The 27,514-nt window shown below is 35.5% G+C and overlaps 1 protein-coding gene across 1 annotated transcript; it reads left to right on the forward strand.

Annotated features, from left to right (window-relative positions):
• The first annotated feature begins 5,472 nt into the window (after positions 1 to 5,472).
• On the forward strand, positions 5,473 to 22,451 carry LOC122738748 (toll-like receptor 3). The gene is made up of 4 exons (XM_043980678.1): positions 5,473 to 6,510; positions 7,753 to 8,277; positions 16,871 to 17,050; positions 19,298 to 22,451. Exons 2-4 carry the CDS (start codon positions 7,878 to 7,880, stop codon positions 19,948 to 19,950), a joined length of 1,233 nt encoding a protein of 410 aa, XP_043836613.1. The 5' UTR covers positions 5,473 to 6,510; positions 7,753 to 7,877; the 3' UTR covers positions 19,951 to 22,451.
• The last annotated feature ends 5,063 nt before the right edge of the window (positions 22,452 to 27,514 follow it).

Genomic DNA, 27,514 nt, shown 5'->3' on the forward strand with positions numbered 1-27,514 from the left:
TTTTGAAGAATTGTATGATATATGATCGTATCTACTGCCAACATTTAATCCCAGTTTCTAGATTTATGGGAAAAAAATCCCCAACTTATGTGGCTCAGAAAAAAAAAGTTCACTGACAATATTAGTTAACAAAAAGCACTGAAAGATTGCAAAGTCTGTCTAAAATAAGATTTGTAGATTTAGAAATGACTTTCTGGAACACAATCATGAGGATGCAAAAAACCATAGGTGCTATAAATTAGTACTTGCTTAGTACGCAAGAAGAATGAAAACCATTATTATTGATGAAGTTTTGGGTAGTGTTCTAATGATTTGTTAACTTTATTAAAGATATAGTTTGGCAAAAGCAGAATATTTTCACTCTGAGCACGTTCCTCATATAAGATGGTGCACTTAAGATCTTAAATCCTTTTCCTGTTTTTATTGTCATGACATGTAATTCTATTTGCTTTGTCCTGTTTTTATTCTGAAGGAGCAGCATGCTCTGAACAGAGTATGTGCAATTTTTTACTAATATTAATTTAGGGTGATAAAGTAATTTTGTTTTGTTTTATTTAAAATTTTTAAAGCAGAGAGTTGCTGTTGTTTCAAACGTCTGGCTAAATGAAACGGCTTTGGATTCTTTTCATGTTGAAATATTAAATCTTTAGTTATGACCCTAAATATCTTTTAGTGTTTTTCCAGCAGATCAAATCATTTGGGGAGTGAACTTGTATTTTGACTTCCTTCTTTATGCACTTACAGTTCCCTTCAGCACTTGTGTTTTCACATGTACATGTAGAGATCTGTAGTTGAAGCCTATTTAATTGTTAACTTGGTTGCTATGACATCTTGATTTGACACTATTGCCTAAAGGCATTTGTTAGGTTTGCACATGTTTACTTGGAAGTGTTACTTGGATATATGTATATCTATCTTGTACTGAAGAGGGCGCTATAGAACAGTAGAAAGGAAAAAAAAAAACCTCTAAAATACACAAGTGTAATTATTACATAAACTTAAAGACAAAAAAGGTAAGTTGTATAAAGGAGAAAATATGGTACAAATTAAAACACTAGAACTGCAGGTTTTATTGCAGTCTTCTCAGCCCCTTGAAGAAAAAGATTGTAGTTTGTTGCATTGTTGTATATATTGTGTTTAGGGATAGCTGGTTCCTTGTACTGTAAATAAATAATTAAAGGCTTTATGATTTCTAAAGTGCTAAGTATTAAAGTTATGAGTGAATTTTTCTGTTACCATACTTTTCATTCTTCTGCTTTATTTCTCACTGTATGTTTGATATATTATCATATTTATTTTAAGAAAGCACTGAAATGTAATAAAAATGATTAAATAATTTGCTTTATTTTAATTTCATTTGTGTGTGTGGTTAAGATTCATTTTGGTGAAAACTCATAAGCCTTCATGCTTTAAAGATGTACTGTATTCCATTGTTACATTTAATATTTTAATGACTACTATAAGGTACTGTAGGTCATCTGTTTGAACAGTGATCATTCTTATCTTTTTATGTCATAGTCATGGTCCAAATAAATAACAGTTTGACATATATATCTCAGACAAATATATAACAACTTGACACACAGTATCAGAAAGCATAGACTCGTTTTCAGTAAATGAAATTTGATTATTTTTAAAAAGTGATTGAAGGAATTCTACCACATAACAGTTGAACCATTATGTTGCTGTGTTTTAGTTCTTAACATTTTTCATTAATCTTTCCTCCATTTATCTGTAATATAACATTAATTATGGCCTTTAGAACTCCAGGTCTTGTTCTATAGTTTATATTTCCGTTTATAACTTAATAGTATTTGCCTATAACCTGATTTTCAAGTTTCTAAACCTTCCAGCCAACATTTACTTAACATATTTATTCATATTTAATACATATGAATATAAGATTAATTTTATTAGAAAATTAGAATAAGTATTTAATTTTTAAATGTGAGATTTAAATCTCTTGTGGTATAGGCAGTAATAAAGTTAACATTCAGGTTACAAAATGGTATTACAGCCATATTCTCCAAAATTGTTGTAGTACATATAGTAGCTATAAATGGTTATAAATGGTGATAGTTTCCTGATTATAGCAAGTATATTCCATGTTTTATAGCAGTCACATACCTCTTTGATCACTTTGAAAATAACTATGACAAATCAATTATACTTATTTCTTAAGATTGGCTGTACTCACATGGCTATATACATGGGTGTATCATATGGTTTCTGTGTATTATGTAGATCCTTTGTGAGGGGTCCTCCTGGCTCAAAAATTTAAAATTCTGTGATCCAGGTGATGTCATCCTAAGATGAATGATCTTAGGTGGGACTATTATATGAAAACTTTTTTTTTTTTTAAGTGAGGCAATTGGGGTTAAGTGACTTGCCCAGGGTCACACAGCTAGTAAGTGTTAAGTGTCTGAGGCCGGATTTGAACTCAGGTACTCCTGAATCCAGGGCCGGTGCTTTATCCATTGTGCCACCTAGCCGCCCCTATATGAAAACTTTTAATGCAACATAAATGTTGAATTATTTTTAGTTTATTGTAGCAACATGTTCTTTATTTATGTATCAAAAACATTACACTGATAAATATTTTGGGGGTTTACTCTTATTAATATGTTTTTTCTTTGTCTCAGGTCAAATTCTCAATTGAAAATTTAAATAACCTTAAAGTTCTTTTTAGATTAGTTAAGCTTTTTCTTGAAACTATAATTATTTGGATCAATTAAAAAATACTTCCCCTCAATTTAAAATTTATTAAAACTCTAATATTAATCTCTTTTACATTTATTTAATTTTGTACCTTGGGATTTCACAAAATTTAAAAATAATTTTCTTAATAGTATTAAAGGAAAATAAATAGAAATGTTGCTAGAAAATTTTGAAAAAATAGGAATGTACATCTTTAAAGCTATTTGATTTCACTTTTCCATTTTGTTTATTTTTGTTAGATTAGTTTTGCACATTCTAAGAAAAGGAATGAAGACCTTACAGTGGTCTTTCTACCTCTCCTATTATTCATATGGTTAAGCATATCAGCAAAAGAAAACTATATCACTACTTATTCAGCATTTCATAAGCTACTTTATTGTAGGAGTTTATCTAGGATAAGTTTCTCATTGAAAATTCAAGAATTCAGCAAACAGTTTTTGAACTCTCCTACTAAGTGCAAAAGACATCAAGGGAGGAAACAAAACAAATCAGACATTGTCACAACCTCACAAAGGAAGATAAGACATAAACAACACAAGCTACAGTGCAAACACATATTTATCTCTAATTCACAATTAAATATAGATATATGAAATTACAAAGGATTTTGAGAGTTGAAACCTTTTTTGGCATCTGAAGCTGCTTTGAGAAATTGTATTCAATAGATAGTGATTTTTTTTTCTGAACCTTGAAAGATGGGAAGAATTTCATCCTTATTGAATTGAACGGGTAGGGAGGTGGTGGGAAAGACTTTTGAGGTTAGGTAATGTGCATGATCAGAGGCATGGAGATGATCAGGGAATAGCAGTCCAGTTAGGCTGAAGTAGAAGGTAGTAGTGGGAGATCAGGTGGGTACCAGATTGTAGAGGGGCTTAGGAGTTAAGACTTAATTTATCAGGTAATGGAGTGACATTAAATGGTTTTGAATATTGGAATCACATGATCTAAATGTTCCTTACGTTATTCGGCAGCATTACATAGAATGGATTTGAAGTGGAATGACTTAAAGTGCTATTGCAGTAGTCTGGGCGAGAGCTAATGAGGACCAGGATTAGTGTGGTAGTGGGGAGGTGGATGACAAGTTTTGGAAGCCACCTGGGGAAATGCTCCCACTCTCTGCATCTGGGGACTGGGGAAACAGGAAGGAGTAGTGCATGTGGTGATATTGGCAAGACTCATTACCTTAGTAGGTACTAGTAGGTAGGGAAAAAAGATGAACAGTCATATTTTAGAATTTATTTTGTAATGTTCATGAGAAATATGTTTGAAGTATTTTTCAATTATAGTTCAAATAGTTCCCTGCTTGACAAAAGTAGTTTTTTCCTTATTTATTATGTGGGCATTGAAAAGGCATTCTTTCTGGAACTGACTCCCTCTTAACAAAAATTTCCAAGTATTGAATTAGATAAATTGGTTTGTGTTTTGAAATTCAAAGAGAAGGGATATATAGAGATATGAGCTATAGTTCATTATAGTTGAGGATATTTCTCATAATTATTCCAATATTTGACATGCATTAAGTAGACAGTTTCTTTTAATTTCAATCACTTATGGATTCAAAATCATTAGATATTTCAAGTAATTTACAAATTTCCCCTTCCACTTCTCAGTTGGGAACACAGAAAAATGGTGAAATAAAGTTAATAAGAAAGAGTTGGCTATAGCCGTCAAATTTGTCCCTTTGGCCTTGATATTTGAGGTAGTTCTGAAATAAGTTATCAGTAACATTTTTTTTGTTTTGTTTTTTGGTTTTGGTGAGGCAATGAGGGTTAAGTGACTTGCCCAAGGTCACACAGCTAGTAAGTGTCAAGTGTCTGAGGCCGGGTTTGAATTCAGGTCCTCCTGAATCCAGGGCCAGCACTTTATCCACTGCGCCACCTAGCTGCCCCTATCAATAACATTTTTTGCCAATACTTAGACTAAATAAGGAATATCTTTGATATGAGATTTTCATCTACCCAATCATCACTTTTGGCTGATAGGTATATTGGAGGAAAGAAGAGGGGCAGCTAGAGTGGATAGAGCACTAGACCTGGAGTCAGGAAGATCTGAGTTCAACTCCAGCCTCAGATATTTACTAGCTGTGTGCCCTGGGCTGGATACTTAATCAGCCTCAATTCTTCATCTGTAAAATGGGGACACATTGGAGAAGGAAATGACAAACTACTCCTGTATCTTTTGCCAAGAAAACTGTGGAGTTGGTTACAGTGACTGACCAATAAAAACAACAAAGATATGTAACATAGAATTTAATAATTTATTTCTCTAGTGTCCCCTGAAAAAAAAAAGTTGATAGTCTTTTAAATGAGTCAAAATGAGAATGAATAATAGGAGCAGAGAGTATAAAAAATCAACAGGCTGATATTCTTTTTAACTTACTGAGTCCAGAAATGTATTCATGGATTATAAGTTTAGGGTAAGAAAATGATTACGTTAAACCTCGATTGCCTGTGTTGCTTATCCCTTTCCCCTTTTCCCATAAGAGGGGGGACATCATTTTAGGGGTCCATGTGTTGATTCAAATTTAACAGCAAATTCTGTTTGCAAGTTTATAGTAAAACCAAATGTTAGATTCTCAAAGGTAATAATAGAGGTGGCATTATAAAGTTGGAAGGAACCTTACAGATTATATACTCCAAACCCTTCATTTTACATATGAGAAAACGGACCCAGAGAGGTTACTTGATGGTTATTTGGGGTTAAATGTCATAATTAGGATTCAGATCTTCTGACTCCCATTTAAGTATTCTGTTGCATCACAGAGGGATGGAGTTTAGATAGTGTACTAAGAAAACTTAAAATGGCAAAGTTGAAAGAACATTGGATTATGAGTTAGGAAATAGTGTTTTTAGTCCTGATTCTTCCACTATCAAGTTGGTGACCTTAGGCACTTTGCTTCACTTCATTTGTGCAATGAAAGGGGGCTGGACTAGATGATCTTAGGGCTGATATTCTGCGATTTTGACCAATTGGACCAAAAACTTTTATTTTAGGACCAGGAATACATATACAGCCTATCCTTTGAGAGGAATGAAAGTTTTGCATGTAGTTTTGATTGGTTAGTTGAACAGGCTAACCTGTCTAATTATCTTTTCCCCATGACACTTTAGTAGGGGACTATATTAGTTTGTGCAAATGATAAGCTATCACACGGTTGACTGCATTTTTAGGCCACTGCACTGTTACTACAACAAAGGCATCAAGGTTGAGAAAAGCCCACTTAACAGGTTCTGACTTGTTCTTTGGCTACAAATGATTCCTTGTGTTGTCATCTCTCATCAAAGGCAACATTTTCATACAAAATTTCATTTTTCCAGTGTTGGCAAAGCTCTGCTTCCTTTTTAAAAATGGGAAATTCACACTGTCTTGAAGGGTGAGTAACATTCTCATTGCCGGATTTTATTTGAAAGAACTTTTGACATAGATGAAAAGCATCAGTGACAAAGTTATGCTGCCCAGATGACCACAGAATAAACTTTACCTCTACTATCAATCCAAGATCTTCAAAAATGAATTAGTGTATGTTTTGTTCATGAATGTTTACCAATAGCATTATGTGGCATGTTAGGATAGCTGTCTTCTAATCGAGCCTGGGCATTGATCTCAGAACTACTTTTTATGAGGACTAATTTGTCATCAGATTATCAATTTGTCATTTGATTTGATAGTATTTGGGGGGTATTTTTTTATTTTGCTAGTAATATATGAACTTCTTTTAATCGGTGGACTAATGAAGCTTACTTGGTTCCAATGTGTGCAAGAAACAGTTTTTTTGTTCTTCAGTTCCTAGTGGTAAGCTCAAATACCTTTATCCCTCCCCCAATTTAATTTGTTTGGTTTAACTTTTATTTATAAAAAGCATTTTAGTCTTTACTGTTTAAGTTTACCAAATGTTACCCCTTAATTCCCTAATATATAAAAATCCTTAAATAACTTTATATAATACCTGTGATTACTTATGTGTAATGGATTCTGAGGCATTAGATTTATTGTTTGGCCCCCAAAAGTAAAAGGAGTAGTGACAGAATTTGCAAAAAGGGCACATTTAGGTTTGGTGTCAGGAAGAAACCTCCTAACATTTGAAATTGCCCAAAATTGGAATAAGCTACCTCTAGAAGTAACAGGTTCACCTCCTTGGAGGACTTTTGAGCTTGTCAGGTATGCTATGGTGAGGAATACTTCCTCTGTGAGTTGGACTAAGATGGTTACTGAGGTCTCTTCCAACTCTGAAATTCTCTTTATTCTGTGATTCTCTCCTTGGGAAATATGGTGCAGTAGTGTTAACCTAGCTGAGTCTTGGGGAGAAAACACTTCTATAAGATCGTAACCATGGAATCACATATTGTTGGATCTGGAAGAAATCTTAGAGATCATCTAGTCCAGTCTCATTTTAGAAAGGTGAAAATACCTCCAAATGTGAAATGATTTGTCTGTAATCACAGAGCTATAATTTGTGACAGCCAAAACTAGAAACCAGGTACCCTGATTCTCTAGTATTTTTCCTCTCACTATATCACAATGTTTCTGTCTCTAGGCATGTTTTCTTAGTGTTAATGTTTACATCATGGTTTGATTTTAAGTAGTAGAAGTACAGTAAAACCTAGGTTATTCAGAAGCAGAGTAATTAGAAACATTATTTCTGAGATTCACCCTCCCCCTCTTCCTTCCATTTGATTTTTCAAATCCAAAATCAGCAAGCCATCAGGGATTAAAAGCTGCATCCAACTGAAACAACCACAATTTCTTGATGTCTTGGGGCATACACTTAATTAAGCCCAATTGCCTAAACCTTTTACATTTCAAAGAATATTCATTGAAATTTAAAATGCCCCTGAGGCATTTTATAGATCCTTCATAGAAATATTTGTTTTTTAATATGCTTATTTCACCAGAAAAGTACCTCAGTTTATTAAAAATTTCACTAAGGTTTGAATTGTTGTTTTAAACTCTCATTTACCCCAGTTTAACCCCAGAAAAAATCCACATTAATATTTTACTGTTCTTAAGTATTGTTACTTTGTTTTTGCTTTACAGATTTTCCAGAAAGTCTGACTTCCATTCTTTTTGTTATAACGAAAGTAACAGTGATCAATTCAACTGTGTTCAAAAGTCCCAATTTAAACTCTGTCACTAGTCTAGCCATAGCCAACAGTGGGATTATGAGGATTGAGCCTGGAGCCTTTTCTGCTTTTCAAAGTCTCAGCAAACTCAGTTTATATCACAATAATCTGACAACTGTATTGGCTTCCTGGTTTTCTAATCCAGGGCACTTAGAAAATTTAACAGTATCACTGAACAGCATCAAGGAGGTAGGACCGTATATGTTATCCAGTTTCTCCAACCTAACCACTCTTAATTTGACAAATAACAGAATCCACATGATTGCAGTGGAAAGTCTAAGGAATTTATCAAAGTTGAAGTTTTTAGATCTATCTGGGAACAATCTTTCTGTCTTGGAAAGAGATATCTTCAGTGGCCTCAGATCCCCATCTATGAAACTGGGTCATAACCCATGGGATTGTTCATGTGAACTTCAAGATTTTGGAGCCTTTCTGCAAGGTAACTTTGAGAGGGATCTATACTATTAATAGTGACTAGTGACAATTCCATTTAAGGTACACTTCTCTTTAAACAATAAAAGTGTTCCTGAATTAATGTGCATTAATCAAATTATTTAGAATACACTTGAGGGTGAAACATCCCTTAATTTCTCCATATGAAACTAAATTTTCTTATTGGCTTTGCTTTCAAAAATTATATACTCATTTGGATCATTTTATATACTTTGTAGGATTTCAATTGCCTAAAACCTTTAAGATGAGATTATAGTATGCCTTCCATATAATAGGTGCTTGATTGTTGGTTTGAATTTAATACTGAAATCATAAAATATTGTGGAGAAAGTTTTAATGTGTTGTTACATATAACTTGAAACCATGGTTCAAATCAATCATATTTAAGTGTGTTTTTCTTTTGTGACAGGGGAGACAGAGACAATCTATTCTTTTCAATGATCTCTTGGTATGCAAAATGTTATTAGCATTGTTACACTTTGACCATGTTTTGAGGAAAGCCTTACATATCTGACTTGTAAAAAGTACATATTTCACTTGACTGACAGCTGAGTGTATTACTTGATTCAACTTTATAAGTTCTTTTTTTTCTTTTTCTTTTTTTTTTTTGCGGGGCAATGGGGGTTAAGTGACTTGCCCAAGGTCACACAGCTAGTAAGTGTCAAGTATCTGAGGCCGGATTTGAACTCAGGTACTCCTGAGTCCAGGGCCGGTGCTTTATCCACTGCGCCACCTAGCCGCCCCCAACTTTATAAGTTCTTAAAGTAGTTTCAGCCTTGACCAGGAAAAGTAGATAGTCCATTAAATGTCACTTGGATAGAAAAATACGAATTACCCAGGTGAATTAATGGGCAGACCTGGTCCTAGAGAGATTGTATCCCTTTTATTGATTACGTTTCAGCTGGGTGTTTTTGTCCATCTAAGTACCAGTTATGTTCAGATTGTGAGTTAAGGATCAGATTGAAAGCTGAAAAATCAGAGAAAAAAAATGTGTCTTCTGTCAAGTAAAATGTATTAGCTAAAAGAAAAAAAAATCTAAATTTTTTGCAAGTAACAATCATTAAGTAAAACAATTTGCATGTATCTTAACACATCTGGACCTCAGTTTCTTCATCTCTAATAAGAGGTACTAGATAATTTCTGATGTCACTTTCACTTTTATATATATATATAAAATTTGGGGGGGGGGCGGGGCAATGAGGATTAAGTGATTTGCCCATGGTCACACAGCTAGTAAATGTCAAGTGTCTGAGGTCAGATTTGAATTCAGGTTCTCCTGAATCCAGGGCTGATGCTTTATCCACGGTGTCACCTAGCTGCCACAATGATCTTTTTTTCATCCTTCCTTCTTGACTTCTCTGTAACATTTGATATTATTGATCAGCCTTCCTTCCTGTTGCCCTCTTTTCTAGGTTTTCATGACAATACTTGCCTCTGGTTCTCCTCCTCCTGGTTTTACTGCTCCTCAGTCTTCTTTGCTGGCTCTGTCATTTAGGGTACTAGTTGTACCCTAAAGCTCTGTTCTGGGCCCTCTTTATGTTACAGTATCAACTCGCTTGGCTTTTTTTTTTTTTTTTTTGGTGAGGCAATTGGGGTCAAGTGACTTGCCCAGGGTCACACAGCTAGTAAGTGTTAAGTGCCTGAGACCGGATTTGAACTCAGGTCCTTCTGAATCCAGAGCCGGTGCTCTATCCACTGTGCTACCTAGCTGCCCCTAACTCACTTGACTTTAATGATTATTTCCTTGCAGGTGACTCCCAGATGTCTATCCATAGGAGATAGAATACTGGATATGGTATCAAAAAAACCAGAATTCAAATTCAGCTGAAGTGAATAGTACTTACTAGTTTTGTAACTTGGGACAAGCCAGTTAAACTCTGTCTGCCTCAATTTCTTCATCTTTAAATCCTCACAGGTTTATTGTGAACATCAAGAGATAACATGAAAAATACTTTGCAAGCCATAAAGCACTCCATAAATGCTAACTAAAATTATTGTATATCCACACCCTGTCTCATTTCTGTGTTCCAATCCCACATCCCCAACTATCTTTGAGACATCCAGTTTGAAATGTCCAATAGGCTTGGCAAATGGAATATATTTAAACCAAAACTCATCTTTCCCCAAACCCACCCTACAACTATATTTCCTTATTTCTTTTGAGGACACAACCATTCTTCCAGTCTTCCATATTTTCCTTGAAACTCTTCCTAACCCCACATATTCCATCATTTACTAAATTTTACACTTTCTATCTCTTCCACATCTTTCACACTACCATCTTTTCACGATTCACAGTCATAATCTTAGTTCATGTCCTGATTACCTCTTACTCGGATTATTGCAATGGCCTCCTAATTTATTTCTCCTTAAGTACAGAACCGACTATGTCACTTCCCTACTCTAAACTACACTGATTTATTATTATCCTATTACTACTTTAGTATAAAATAAGTTATTTTAGTTCTTTTTTGAAGGTCTTTAGATAATCTTTATTGTTACCCAAACGTGGCAATTTTATACTGACATTTAGTAAGTTCATGGTTTGAAAGCTAAAAGGTACCTCAGTTATCTAGGTTAATCCCCTCATTTTACAATTGAGGAGGCTCATTTGAAGCCATGGATTTTATTACTGGTTCTTTGATTTTGTCTTCTTTGAACTTAGAAGTGTTTCAATTGACATTCTGCCTACTTTGTAGCTACTCTCTATGCTACCTTTTGTGTGATGGTTATTCATATGCATCATCTATTCTAGTTTAAAATACCTTTTGATTTAATTTTTAACTCACCAGGCAAATATATTCTTACCAGTCCTTGTTATGTATACTTCATCCCTAACTAGGAGTTTCATCATTCTTGTATTTTAAGTGAGGGCCCAGAAATACAAATCCCACTTTCAAATACCATTTTTTAAGCCAGATTTTCACTTACCAAATCAGTGTTTTTTCTTATCTGCATCATTGCAATGAATACTAGTAATGAAAATGCCAGTCATGTTCCTATAGTCATAAGTTACTTGGCTGAGACTTCATTATCTTTAGTAATGTTTTCTATGTTCATTCTGAGAGTTATCTTTTTTTTTTTTGTCCACATAAATTACCAGCAGTGGATGGTACTCATCTCTTTTGATGAGGCTTTGGAAGTTCTTTGTCATGTATTGAATGAATGACCTGGGAAAACAACAGGCCTCTTATTGCTGTTGGGGCCACAAATACCTGCCTCAGTATTCTTCTGTAGGGAATCACCAACCATCATTACTTTGATCATTTTCTGTCCTTATAGATCTATTTTATTATTCCTTGGAAGCTAAACAATGCTTTCCTCATAGTATTTGGCTTCCTCTTCAGAAAGAACCTCACATTTGTATTTTAGATCCAAGTGTGTAGGACCTCCTTCACTTTGTCTTCTTGAGATATTGACTCTCCAACCTCTTGAGAAAGGTCAGGTTTCTCCCCTGCCATTTGAGATCCTTTTTCTATTTTCCCTCCATCATTAAAACTTGTTTCTTTTTTTCCCCTTTAGGCTTTGTTGTTGTTGTTGTTGTTGTTGTTTTTGGTTTTTTTTGCAGGGCAATGAGGGTTAAGTGCCTTGCCCAGGGTCACATAGCTAGTAAGTGTCAAGTGTCTGAGATCGGATTTGAACTCAGGTCCTCCTGAATCAGGGCTGGTGCTTTATCCACTGCCACCTAGCTGCCCCTGAGGCTTTTTTTTTTTTTTAAAGAACATTTAATTATCCCTAATTACCTGGAGTTTGGAAATGGAGTACTCAGTCTCCTTACCTCTTCTTCTCTAAGAGAGACCAGACTTTATTTCAAACAAATATCACAGTCACTTAGATGTGATCTATATTGAAATATAAATGTTGAATACTCTGTGCAGGTGATTTAAAAATTATTCCAGATTTCCAAACTGATTGAGATTCTGAGCTTTGTCTTGATGCTTGTGAGTTTTTATAACTCACCTTCTAAACATTTAAAAAACTTTATGCTTTTATTATATCCTCATAACTTGATAGACATCCCCTACTTCCCTTCTCTTCAATTACTAAGTTCTTATTTTGTTTTACCAATACTTTCCTTATTTATCTTATTTCTTCTATACCAACTATATTTTTTCAGGTAGTTTTTTTTTCAACCTCTTTCTTCAAAGTGAATCTTTTTCTTTAGCCCAAGTTGTTCAGCTTTTTTTTTTTAAGTTTCTGTAAGTTTCTTCTTCCCAAATTTAATCTATAGTCTTCTTTGCAAATTCAAAGCCTTCTAAGTCACCTTCACAATTATAAAAGCTAAGCTAAAGTGCTTGTCTAGCCCTTTTGCCATAGTTGTCTTCAGAAGCAAGAGGTAGAAATTACTTATTTCCTTTCTAAATAGTCATTTTGAACTTTAATAATAATAATAATAATAATTTTTCCCTATATAGTTTTGAACTTTAAGCTTTGGAGTGTTCATATATTATAACTATAGTGACTTTTTTTACTTTAAAAAATAAACACTTTTATTTAAAGTTTTGTGTTCCAAATTCTCTCTCTGCTTCCCTCCCCTCCCCTCCCCCCTCCCTGAGGCAGTAAGCAAACAGATTTAGGTTATACATGTGCAGTTATGTAAAACATTACCATATAAGTCATTTTGTAAAAGAAAACTTGAATAAAAGAAAAAAATGAAAGTGAAAAATAGCATGTTTCAGTCTATGTTCAATCAATATCAGTTCTTTCTTTGGAGGTGGATAGTTTACTTTATCGTTAGTCCTTTGGGATTGTCTTCGATCATTGTATTGCTGAGAAGAGCTAAGTCATTCATAGTTCTTCATAGAACAATATTGCTGTCACTGTGTACAGCGTTCTCCTGGTTCTGCTCACTTCACTGTATATCAGTTTATATAAGTCTTTCCAGACCTTTCTAAAATCATCCTGCTTGTCATTTCTTATAGCACAATAATATTCCATCACCATCATATACCACAACTTGTTTAGCCATTCCTCAATTAATGGGCATTCCTTTGATTTCCAATTCTTAGCTACCACAAAAAGAGCTAATATAAATATTTTTGTACAAATAGGTCTTTTTCTCTTTTGGGGGGAATGTATAAAGACTTTTTTCTTTCTAATCTTTGTCAGTTTATATTCTTTATACTTTTCCTTTTATAGTTGAAATATATTCCCTTTCCAGATTCCAAGTAAATCAGGAATAATTAAAAAATTTTTTTTTATGTCTAAAAGGTAAAAACAAGCTTTAATGATAGGGGGAAAAGTAGAAAAAGGATATCAAGTACCTTTTTTGCTTAAGATTATTTCTTGTAAGTCTGTTCTCTATATTCCTCATATTTATAATTTTGATTGCTTTTTAATAATCTCTTACAGTATATACTTATTTAATAATTACCATGGGACACCTAGTTATTTTTTAGGTTTTAGTTTTTACAAATAACATCTCATGTTTTAATAAAAAGTTCTATTTTTGGTTTCCAAGTTTTATTTACTGAAATAGACGCTGGTCCATTGCAGTGTATAGGTGATACTTAGGTTCTTGAAAACCATGCTGATTGAAGACAAGCTCTGGTAGGGCCTTTCAAGCCAGAGAGATTTCTAGTTTGGGCCAAGACAGATGGTATCTGCCATTGGAGAACTACCCTAATTAAGTTTGGAGAGTCTCTTTAGCAAGTTGGCCATAAGGAAATACATTTTGGGGCACTAGCAGCTCTCAAAGACTTTTTCCAGTAAATATAGTAGTAAAACAAAGATTTGACAGTTAGGTAAGAGAAAGATATTAAAGGTACATGGGGTAGTTTTTTTCCTATTTGCTGATGTCATGATAAAGTGCTTAGAAAATCTTTTTTTTTTTTTTGTGGGGCAATGAGGGTTATGTGACTTGGCCAGGGTCACACAGCTAGTAAGTGTCAAGTATCTGAGGCCGGATTTGAACTCAAGTCCACCTGAATCCAGGGCTGGTGTTTTACACCTAGCTGCCCCCCGAAAATCTTAAAGAATCATGTTAGAAACTAATTGAGAGGGGCAGCTAGGTGGCACAGTGGATAGAGCACCGGCCCTGGATTCAGGAGGACCTGAATTCAAATTTGGCCTCAGATACTTGACACTTACTAGCAGTGTGACCCTGGGCAAGTCACTTGACCCCAATTGTCTCACCCCCCCCAAAAAAAAAAGGAAACTAATTGAGAAAATTAAGAGCTTCAGCAAAGTATTGTGTTATAAAATAAACTCACAAAAATCAAAAGCATTTCTATTTGGCCATAAAAAAAATCCAGGAGGGAATAATAGAAAGGCAAGTCCTATACTAAATAAGTACAAAATGCATAAAGTATTTAGAAATCAACCTTGAATACTTTATTGGTACAATCACAAAACATTCCTTAAAGAAATTTAAAAAACAAAACCAAAAAACCTTAGTTCATTGCTCATGGCTGATTATGTTAATATAATCTAAGTGATAATGCTGTTCAAATTAATTTGTAAATGTAATGCTATACTAGTCAAACTATCAAGAAAATACCTTATAGAGCTAAATAAAAAAAACAATTAATTTGTTCTAACAAAAGATATTGAACATTGAGAGGAACAATGAAACGAGGTAATATTTAAAAGGGATATAGCACCTCTAGACCTCTAAAGGAAAAAAAAAAGCTGTTTGGTACTGGTTAAAAGAAACCTATGAGTAGATAAGTATAACAAACTAGTTAAGGTAGAATGTTGAACTTGTTAACCAAGTATTCTATAAAACCCAAAATATAAATTACCTTTGAAAGAACTCTTTATTTGACAAGAACTGTTGGGAAAACTGGAAAGTGGTCTGGTAGGAATTAGATTTAGATCAGCATGGTAAACTGAAAATGGACCTCAATATTAAAGATCAAACCAGAATTATTAGAGGAAAATCAGATCAGGTACCTTTTATAGATATGGCAGGAAGGTGTTGTTTTTAACCAAAGGGGGAATAGAGGTAATTACAAATGATAAAATAGATTTAATTTTTACTACATGAAATTACAAGGGTTTTATATTTCTCCAAGATACAAACAACAGAAATAGTTAAAATCAGAAGGCATTCTCTAAAACATAAATGGTCAAATATGAACATTTCTCAAAATATTACAGACTATTAACAACTATATGTAAGAATACTCCACATTACTACTAATAAAAGAAATATAAATCTAAATAGTTCTGAGATTTCACCTCACATGCAGCAAACAGGCACAATTGGCCAAAATCAATGAATTTATGCAGAAATATTGATAGTAGTATTTTTTGTAGTGATAAAAAACTAGTAATAAAATTGATGCTCATCCATTGGGAAATGGCTAAACATGAATGTAATATTACTGTGCTGTTAGAAATGATGTATATTATTCAGATAATCATGGGAAGACTTAATTAAACTGATGCAGAATACAGTAAGTAGAACCAGGAAAACAGGGCACACAATGACTATAGCAATGCAAATGAAAGAACAATAACAAAACAAAATTGAATATTTTGAAAGTTCTAGCTTGGCCTCAAGAAGGTCAGGAACTCTCACTGGGAAGCACTGTATATCATGTTGGACTTTTTCATTAAGTTAATTTTGTAGAATTTTCCCCCCTCTTTTTTTTGGTATTCTTTGATGAGGAAGATGATTCTCTCGGAAGGGAAGAGGGGAGGGATACATTGATAAAGATAAGTGATGTAGAAATAAAATAAATGAATAAAATTTTAATTAAAACTCATTTACTACATTGTTGAAGGGTTGCAATCTTGGTTAGTAGAGAGAGTACCCAGTGAAATCATGGATCTCTGAAGTAATTATGAATTCGATAATCTTAGTGCATATTCCCAAGTAGAGAGATCATTGGGTTAAAAGTTATAATTATTTTATAACTCCTGTAATATAATGAGATGAGTTATTTTTAACTTGGAAATTTTATAAGCATATATAATAATTTGGAATAATGGTGATAAAGGGTCTTTGGAATAAAAAATAGTAAAGACCTTTTAAAAATGTTCTTGTATTTAAATTGAAAGAACATAGAAAGGGGGACCCTGCTTTTATAAACAAATCAGGGTTTCATCCATATTTCTTTTTTTTTGTTTTTGTTTTGAGGGGCAATTGGGGTTAAGTGACTTGCCCAGGGTCACACAGCTAGTAAGTGTTAAGTGTCTGATGCTGGATTTGAACTCAGGTCCTCCTGAATCCAGGGCCAATGCTCTATCCACTGTGCCACCTAGCTGCCCCTGGTTTCATCCCTATTTCACTGTATATAAATTGGTGCTTCAGCAATTATGTTTAAAAAAAGGTCTCTTATACCAAGTGCATGTCTCCTTCCTCTTCTTGATATTATATTTCTACAGTTATTGGACTTTGGAAGTGAATTGAGTAACAGTTAGACTATTTCCTTTTATTTGCATGTCTAGTACATTCTTGAATATATGTCTTTCATAAATGAACAAATAAGCTTTAGTTTTTCTTTTAGTCACTGAGACTGTAGGGTAAAATTTTAACCAGCAGCAGGTTAGATATATGCTCTAATTGTGATTTGTGTAATGATGGTAAATTTGCCTTTGTATGATTGTGGTAAACTTAATATTTTTTCCAGAGCTTCTCAATGCTTCCCTGTTAGAAGATGCTTCATTTGTCATTTGCCACAGTCCAACAACCCTAAAGGGATTTCCTGTGTGGAACATCTCAGACTTTGGCTGTCAGCCTGCCTTCCTGCCAGAATCTCTGGGAAATGCAGTGGATAAAACATTGGTCCTAGTAACTTTAGTCTGTGTAGGTAAGTTATGGTTACACTAACTGCATCCTCCTTAGACTCCAGGGATAGGACTGGCTTAGTCTGCCACAACTGAATTTGGTTCTGAAGTATTAAATAAACTTCTAGTGTAGATCAGCAAGACCTTTTAGAAATGACTTTGATCTAAACAATATTACACTTCATGGAGAATCATAATATTACTACTTGATGTAAAATCATAGCATCTCAGAGTTGTAAAGGAGTTGAGCCCATCTAGTTTCATCTTTTATCTGTTCAGAAATTACAAATCCATGACAAGTAGTCATTCTGGCTCCTTTAAGGCCTGACTATAGTCTACATTTACTCACAATATTGATTGTTTTGCCCCACCATTGATCCTCATCAAATACTCTCCACTATGCTTTTTATCCTTTGTTTGTGCATTTTAATGGACTATGTAATTTGTTCTTTTGGAATAAAGCGTTGACATATAGTGGTTATTAATTACATCCCATTCATATTGAATCCTATGAGACTCAGTTTCCTTTTTTGTGTTTAAAATATCTAATTTGTTTTATCTATTATCCATACTTTTCACATTTGTGTGTATCTAAAGCCATGAGCATTGTGGCCCCTTTTCCTATAATATGTTTTATGAATTATTGAATTATATTTCATAAAACTCAGAATATATTTTTCCCAAACAAAATTGCTATATGCTGACTCTAAATATCAAAGTGTCACCGAAGAGAGATGTTGGAGGAGACTAAGATTGCCCATAGAGATCAGCAAAAAAATTTCTGACTTGTATCTTTAATATATTTTTCTAATGTGATATTTATTTACCTGCAGCTCAGTATTTGTACTGCTCTGAGAACAATCAAACCTGACATTTTCTTATTGTAAATATAAAAGTTTTAGTGGTAGAGAGATCATCTAACCTACAGTTTCTTAATCTGGGTACCATGAATTTTATTCTTTTTTTTTTTTTTAGGCAGGGCAATGAGAGTTAAGTGACTTGCCCAGGGTCACACAGCTAGTAAGTGTCAAGTGTCTGAGGCCAGATTTGAACTCAGGTCCTCCTGAGTCTAGGGCTGGAGCTGCCCCTGGTACCATGAATTTTAATAGATTATTTTGATAACTATATATATATATATATCCTGTGAAGTCACTTTGTATTTTATTTTATGCATTTAAAAACATTCTTCTGAAAAGGTATCCATAGGCTTCAACAGATTGCCAGAGAAGTCTGTGACATTTAAAAAAGTTCAAGAAATCCTGACTGAGGCCAATCCTTTCATTTTCCTGATTGGGAAGCTGAATTGCCGGAGCCTGGTGTAATTTGACAAAGCTCATAAAAATAGCCAATTAGCAGAACTGAGCTAGAAACAGGCCTTTGAGTTCTCCTTATATGAGAAATCTCTTTTTATTCAGGGAAGAAAAAGACCCAAATGTTAATAAGACTAGTAGTTATACACACACACACACACACACACACACACACACACACATGTTTATATAACTATTTTATGTGCACAAAATAATGAATATTATTAGAATGTAAACTACTTGAAGTCAGGAACTATTTTTATTTTTGTTTTTCCTTTAAATTTCAACTACTCAGCACAATGTGTAGCATGTAGTAAGCACTGAATAAACACATGTCGACTACAACTGTCCCATGACATTTATACCGATAAATTATTCCTGATGCACACTATCAGATATAAGCTGGGTCAAATGATGCCTGCCAGTTTTACTATTTGAACTTAACATTTGACCAGCTAATTTTTTGTCCATCTGAAGCAAAACAACTGATTTGAATGATTCCCTTAGCCTTCACACCTTACTCTCCATCAGAATTTATTGGAGGTTTTGAAAGATATCTATCTATCTATCTATCTATCTATCTATCTATCTATCTATCTATCTATCTATCTATCTATCTATCTATCTATCTATCTAATATATCTATACACACATACATATACACATGTATAGATTATAACATACATACTATCTATACATACATATATAAATACAAATTCATACAGTTATTTCAGTTGTGTCCAACTCTTCATGACCCCATTTGGGGTTTTCTTGGCAAAGATACTGGGGTGCTTTGCTGGTTTCTTCTCCAGCTCATTTTATAGATGAAGAAACTGAGGCAAATGGATTAAGTGACTTGCCTAGAGTTACACGGCATTACTAGCACAGCATGCTAATTATGATTTCTAAAAATGGTTAGCCTAAATACTCCAGAACCTTTTCTGGTTAATGTCTTCACAGTGTTACTTGTGCTCCTTTGGCTACTTCTGGTGCTTTGGAAGGTGAAACACAACACAGTACATGGGCAGCCAGGTAAAGGAATACCTGTCAGCACTTGTAGAAAAGAGTGTGTAAGGCCCTGGAAGAGAAGAGGGCATCCTAATAGGAAGAGACAAGTCACTATTGAAGAAATGATTTCACAGATTACAACAGTTGAACAACCTTCAAGGTCAGTCTTGGGAAGTTTGTCAAGCTCAGAACATTCAAGAGGGAACTTGGGGCCCTCTGAACAGACTGTGCAACCCTCACAATTAGAGCTTACTGGTGTGGATTCAGGTTCCCTTAATATCTTTCACCATTGCAGCAAGAAGATCAGTGCCGCAGTGGAACTTTCATGTGAAAGCACATTTTGTATGTCTGACCCTGTTAAGCTGGATCTGAGTACATTAGAAATGAATGGCATAGATGGAGATGGTGCTTGGGTCGAGAACTCTGAGGCCCTGGAATATTTCACTGTGTCTGTAAAGAAGTCAAGTTGCCCCAGTATTGAGCCCCATGGAATTGTGCAAAGTAGAACTCCCAAATGTTTCCCTTTGAAGAGGAACCAGACATGGCCACAGGAAGGTGGTATATGGATTAAGGAACAAAGCCTCAGAACTCAGAATCTCTGCTAAGGACTCTCAGGATAAAGTCAGGAATGCTGAAATACATGAGGACCTACAAGGTGATCTGCACATGAAAGAGAATCCTAAACCTCTGTCTAAGAGAACTTCCAAACCAAGACTCACTCAGAAATTGGCCTAACTGGGTAGATAGCAGAGAACAAAGAAGCTTACCCACAGGCAGGGGAAGGTGGGGCAAGATGGACCCTCATCCCGTTTGTCACTAAGACTAGAAGTCTCCCCTATATCCTCACTGGAGGATATTCAGTCCTTTGAAAAGAGTCAAGCCCTCATCTATGACCTGCATAAGGGTAGAGAACCATGGTAGATGGACTCAGGAGCATTGGAAGCAAATTCATCAACCAAGAAGAGTTGGCCCCAAAGGGTCAACATCTTCCACCTCCTTCCTCATTGATAAGATAGATTAGGGAAATTTCAGCCACTCAGCTAATGTAGAGTAGTATGGGTGATTCTACCCCCCCGGACTGAACTATTCTTTTTGATAAAAAGGATGAATTATGCTGACTCTTCTCTCCCTTTCTTCATTTTTGACTTAAATGTTAACCCAAATACCCCAGTGTACAAGCTTATGCTCTTTGCCTGGGTTATTTTCTCTGAGTTTAAACCCATTTACACTGCATTTAATAAACACTATTGGAGCAATTGTGTCATGAGTTTGAGAGCTCACTTCCTTTCCTCCACCATCTTATAATAAACACTATTGACTCGACTAACTACATAAGCCTTTAGCTTCTTGGTCAAAAGTTATTTTGTTTGTTCTATAGTGACAATCTCATCTCTAGTAGTCATTTTAAGGGGTGGAAGTGGGATAGAGCTTTTGGATGTTCAAGGCATATTTAAATGTTTTTTGAAATGCATTGTCCTATTACAGAAATCTAGACGCTAAGCAGCAGGTTCAGATACTAGATTTTGTTGTGAAAATATATACTATTCATTGTATAAAGTCTTTTAAAAGTTTGATGTAATGTTAAGAAATTAATTTTTTATGTAATAGTATTTGAATAAAGACAACTTGAAGCTTAGAGTTCTATTTACATGTTCATTCTAAAGATATTCCTGTTAGCAATAGCTGTTTCAAGTAAGTTTGTGAACTTCCCCTGGAAAGTGGATAGTCAAACTCAGGTTCTTTCTAGTACTAAGGAATCTCTGAGTCTGTAAGTATCAAACTATTTTTGATTTTGGTGAAGTTGTTGTCAGCATCTCTTGATACCTGTATGGTTAGGGTCATTTGTAAGGCAGAAGAGGCAGGTATGTGTCTGGGAAAGGGTAATCACTTGCACTGAGCTCAAGCACTACAGAGTCTGCATGTCTTAAGATTTCTGTCAAGTTTTAGTCTTGGTATTTTTTGTTTGTTTGTTTTTGGTGGTTTGGTAGATTTCTTTGTTTAGACCTGCCTTTAACCAAGGCTGCAGTTTTAACAGCAAAAACCACTTCACTTCTGAGGATGAACAGTAAGTTACTATACTAATGGTGGTATGTTACATGTGTGTCCCAGTAGAATCGAAATTCACTGTCTTCCTTTGTATTAACTAGTATATCATCAAGAAATTGAAGTTCTAAGCAAATGAATTTTTAGAAGCTTAAGATAAAAATACCACCCAAATAATAATTTGTAATAACAGTGTATAAGTCAGGGGGCAGCTAGGTGGTGCAGTGGATAAAGCACCAGCCCTGGATTCAGGAGGACCTGAGTTCAGATCTGGCCTCAGACACCTGACACTTACTAGCTCTGTGACCCTGGGCAAGTCACTTGACCCTCATTACCCTGCAAAAAAAAACCCCAAAATAAATAACATTACATAAGTGAGCATACTTAGGAAGAGTATTTTCACTCTAATTTCTTTTGGCTTTACTATTATTTTACCATTACTAAAATATCAGAATCTTCCCCTCCCCCCCCCAAATATTACCTTATCTGGCAGAATTAAAAGACAAGAATTTTATTTCAGAGCAAATATTAATGTGTTCCACAGTGTTTATCTATTGATTCAAACTTATTAGGAATGTCAGTTTTTATAGGTTCTCAGGAATAGAAGTTAGAGGTCACCTTTATGTCAATACTGCAATGATATAGTTATCTTTGTAAGTGAATTCTTCATTCCTACTCTTTACCTTGAAAAGCCCATTTAATTAGTAACATGACAGCTTACCAACAGATGCAAAGACTCTATTTTGAAAGTTCTCTTTAGCTCTAACATTGATTTTATATGAGACATATAACAGCATTTGTTATTGGAAATAATACTTAAGTAAAAAATGTAGTTACTGAATATATGTGTGTATTTATGTATATATGTGTGTATCTATAAGTGAATACACTATACTTTTTCTGTACACATTAAAACCTTGCCAGCACAAACAAATTTGGCCTGTCAGAGTATTTTTTTTTTTTTGCGGGGCAATGGGGGGTTAAGTGACTTGTCCAGGGTCACACAGCCAGTGTCAAGTGTCCGAGGCTGGATTTGAACTCAGGAACTCCTGAATCCAGGGCTGGTGCTTTATCCACTGCTCCACCTAGCCACCCCCTGTCAGAGTATTTTTAAAGAAATAGATTATTTCCTAGTGCTTACAGTTACTTCAGTATCTTATCTTGGACACCTAAGATTAAAGGGTGTGACCTGAATGAGGATCCTCAAAAGGAGATTGAGAAGGAGCAGTTGGAGAAGAGAACCAGTAGAGTTTAGTATTCTGAGAACCCGGAGAAGAGAGTCTCAAGGAGAAGAGGGTGATCAACAATGTCAAAAGCTACGAAGAGGTCAAAAAGAATGAAGATTGAGAAAAGGCCATTGGATGTAGAAATTTAAGAGATCATTAGTAACTTTGGAAAGAGGAGTTTGGTTGAATAATGAGGTAGAAAGCCAGACTTTAGAAAATTAAGAAGTATGAACAAAGGAAGTGAAGGCATCTATTATAGAAAGCCTTCTCAAGGATTTTAGTCATAAAAGGGAGAAAAGATAACAAGGGAAGATAATTATCAAGAAAGTATTAATCAAGTGAGGGTTTATTAAGGATGGAGAAGACATAGGCATAACTATAGGCAGTAGAGAGGAAGAGATTAAACATTAAGAGAAGAGTGAGGATGAGAGGGGGGGCAATCTGCTGGAACAAAAGATAGAATGAAGTCACTATGCAGATAGAGCATATATTGCCTTGGCAATGAGAAGGGTTACTTCTTCATGTGAGATGTGAATTAAGGAGGAGATAGTGGCAGAAGAAAGCTAGATGATAGTAGATGAGGAACAGAGATGAGGGAGCTCTTATATGGCCTTAATTTTTTCAGCAAAATATGAGGCAAAAGTGGTTATCCACCCTTTGCTTGAAAGCTTCCAACGAGGGGAAATCCACTACCTCCCAAAGCAGCCATTTCCATTTCAAGGTAGTTTTAATTGTTTAATCCTGACATAAAGCCTACATTTGCCTCTTTGGAACTTCTACCCATTGCTGTTCTGTTCTCAGGTCAAGGGGGACAAATCTGATCTCTTTTCCACTTAACAGCCCTTTTTACTCATCTCCTTTCCTAGTTAAACATACTTATTCAATTCAACCCGTCCTCCATATGGCATCCCTTTTTTGGACACTGGGCTCCATATGGAGCCCATGTCTTATCAGGGTAACTAGGTGGTATGGTGGGTAGAGCACTGGCCCTAAAATTGGGAGAACCTCAGTTAAAATCTCACCTCAGACACTTACTAGATGTGTCTCTGGGCAAGTCACTTAACCCCGATTGCCCTATTGCCTCAAACATCCGGGGCCATCTCCAGTGATTCTGATATGTATCTCACCACTGGACCCAGATGCCTCTGGAGGAGAGAGTGAGGTTGGTGACCTTGCACAGCCCTCCCTCACTTAAATCTAATTCACTGCAAGGCATCACATCATTCTGATGTCATGGTCCTCTTTGAGAATGAAGGACAAACAATAATAACAATGACTCTCTAAATAATACATTCTAGAATTTTGACAATGACAATTAATAAGTTAAACTAATTGGTTTATAATTTGCAGATTCCATTCTCTTTTTTTTTTTTGGTGACAATTTAAACATCTGCCCTTCTCTAATCCTTTCCCCTCTCTTCCATTCTCACTGGTCTTTTAGGTATAATTCACAGTACTTTAAAATTGCATCCATTCATTTCTTCACTACCTGAGGATGTGGTTCACCTCGCCCAGGAGACTTGTACTTATCAAAGATCTCTTAAATGGTCTCTTACTATATCCTTATTAATCTTGAGTATCATTGAGCTTTTATCCTCCCTTTTATCATGTCTTCCTGAAAACCTCCCATTGTCTCTCCAGCCCTACACCAAACTTTATTGCTCAGGTTACAGATTTCTCACTTCTACTCCCCTTTCCCTCAAATCAAACTTATATTCAGAACTCTGTTCTATAAGTGGAAATTTTGGAAGGGGCAGGAATATAATAATTTCACATTTCTATAGGACTTAGAAAGTGTGGTTTACAAGGTGAGGAAACTAAGGCTGTGAGGTTAAGTAATTTGCCCAGGGTTGCAGGGCTCAGAACTGTCTGAGGCAGAATTTGAACTCAGGTCTTAGTGATTCCAAGCCCAATAATCTTCTGTGTCACTTACACTAAAATGTGAATGAGGAACAACCCTCAGTGCTCCTATAACCCAAAGGAATGAGTTGATAATGATACAGTATAGTATTTCACATAACAAGGTGGCTATGAGAAACAGCTGTGAACTTGGAAAAGAAAAAAGAATACATCTTTATCTTCACTAACCTGTAACAGAAAACCTAGCATTTCTCCTAAGTACTTGAAAACATGATTCTGAAAAGGGGTCCATAGATTTTACCAGATTGCCAAAGGGGTCTATGACGGGTCCATGACTTTTTTTTTTTTTAAAGTTTAAAATAGTCCCATGGGCTCGACAATCTCTATGGTCCCTTCTAGCTTTAAATTATGTAATTCTGTGGACCCCATAGGTTGATGAAGATTGAGAGGCCTTTTTTTCCTGGAACTATGCTTTCTTTTTACAGACCTTCACCAGGTCTTTGTTAGTATCAGGATGACAGACAGGAAAGACCTTTGAAATATAGAAAGCACAATATATACTAGTGTTCACAGCTTCTAGTGGAGAGAGAATGGACTGAACTTCATTGGATGCACATTTCAAAAGTTAAAATTACAAATCTAAGATGGTAGTATGTTTTCCCAAAGTGCTTTCCTCTCTCTTTTTTTTTTTTTTTTTTGGGTGAGGCAATTGGGGTTAAGTGACTTGCCCTGGGTCACACAGCTAGTAAGTGTCAAGGGTCTGAGGCCAGATTTGAACTCAGGTCCTCCTGAATCCAGGGCTGGTGCTCTATCCACTGTGCCATCTAGCTACCCCCCAAAGTGCTTTCACATCCATTATATTTAGTTGTTCCCCTCAAGGCCTTGCCTTTGCACTAGCTATTCCCAATGCCTGGAATGTTCTCCCTCCACATTTCTGCCTCCTGGACTCCCTGTTGTTGTTTTTCAAGATAGCTCAAGGACCTCCTTCTGCAGGAGGCCTTTCTTGGTCCCCCTGGCTGCTAATGCTTTCCCTTCCTGTGGTTACTTTGTATCTTCTGTACATTATATATGTATGTATGTAGCATCAGGAATGTTTTGAAAGTCTTTTATTTCATTGAATGACCACTTTTCCTCTGATAAGAAAACCAGAGCTGAACAAAAAATTTGATTTTCAAATACAAGACTCAAGTATAAAAAGGTAAATAGGAAAGAGAAAACAAGGGTAAGAAAATCAACTGTTTACATGCCTACACAGGAGGGTAATACTTGTAACTCTTAAGAAATGTATCGCTATTTGGGCAGTTAAAAGGACTATACATAAAAGGTGTGGGTTAAAGTGACGTTAATGGAATGACAGAAAATAATTAAGAGGTGAGAAAGAGGATTACATTGGGAGCAGAGAGGGAACAGAGAGGTAGAATGGGGTAAATTATTTCACATGATGAGGCTCTTATAGGAATTAGCTCAAAAAGGGAAACACATATACAATCAGTTGGGTATAGAAGTCTATCTTACCCTATGGGTAAGTTAGAGAGAGGAGAGGTAGAAAAGTGGGGGACTGGTGGGCAATAGGTGGCTCAGTGGATAAAGCACCAGCCCTGGATTCAGGAGGACCTGAGTTCAAATTTGAACTCAGACACTTGACACTTAATAGCTGTGTGACCCTAGGCAAGTCACTTAATCCTCATTGCCCTGGAAAAAAAAAGTGGGGGACTGACAGAAGGGAGGGCAAATTGGGGGAGGAGGCGGTCAGAAGCAAAACATTGGTGAGGAGGGATGGTGAAAGGAGGAAGAGAGAGAGAGAGGAAGGAAGAGAGGGAGAGAGGAGGGGGGGGGGAAGAAAAGTAGGATGGAAGAAAATATATAGTAATCATAACTGAATGTGAATGAGATAAACTTACTCAAATGGAAGTAGATAACAGTAGATTTAAAAACTAGAATGCTAGGGGCGGCTAGATGGTGCAGTGGATAGAGCACCAGCCCTGGAGTCAGGAGTACCTGAGTTCAAGTCCGGCCTCAGACACTTAACACTTACTAGCTGTGTGACCCTGGGCAAGTCACTTAACCCCAATTGCCTCACCAAAAACAAACAACAACAACAACAAAAAAAACTAGAATGCTACAAGATACTTGAAGCAAAGAGACTGGGCTGGAGCAGAATTTATTATGCTTCAGCTGCAGTAAAAAAAAAGGTAGCAGTTATGATCTCAGATGTAAAGTTGCTATCTGTAAGGTGGCTAAAATTCTAGCTAGACTGTCTAAAAATCTAATGAGTGGTTGCTAATAAATTAGAAGCTTTAGCAAGAGTTTAGATTTTTAAGCATTTATAAAAAAGCATAAGAATTTGGTGAGGAGAGAGAGAGGCCAAGATGCCTTCATCTATCTATCTAAGGGAGCCAGTGTCTCAGCTCCACTCCACATGAGGTCCCGGTGAAAAAAGAGCCCTCGCCCCTTCCTCCTCCCAGAAGCCTCCTCTCCAACAGGAAAAAGGGCCGTCCACACACACATAGCTTCGAGCTAATTGGCTGGTAGCTCTGACTGACAAGTCTAACAGGTGGCTTCTACAGAGACAAGTTCAAAATTTTCTGCATCTATTGAGATAATTGTATGATTTCTGTTAGTTTTGTTATTGATATGGCCAATTATGCTGATAGTTTTCCTAATGTTGAACCAGCCCTGCATTACTGGTATAAATCCCACCTGATCATAGTGTATTATTTTTGTGATATATTATTGTAATCTTGCTAGTATTTTATTTAAAATTTTTCCATCAATATTCATTAGGGAAATTAGTTGATAGTTTTCTTTCTCTGTTTTAGCTTTTCCTGGTTTAGGTATCCACACCATATTTGTGTCATGAAAGGAATTTGACAGAACTCCTTTGCCTATTTTTCCAGCTAGTTTACATAGTATTGGAATTAATTATTCTTTAAATGTGTGGTAGAATTCACTTATTTGGTGGAATTCACTTGTGAACTTATATTACTTCATTGTCTATGGTACCTTTTTATCAAGATGTAGTTTTCTTCATCTCTTAGAA

This window comes from Dromiciops gliroides, chromosome 2, assembly GCF_019393635.1.
Source record: "Dromiciops gliroides isolate mDroGli1 chromosome 2, mDroGli1.pri, whole genome shotgun sequence".
Lineage (NCBI taxonomy): Eukaryota > Metazoa > Chordata > Mammalia > Microbiotheria > Microbiotheriidae > Dromiciops > Dromiciops gliroides.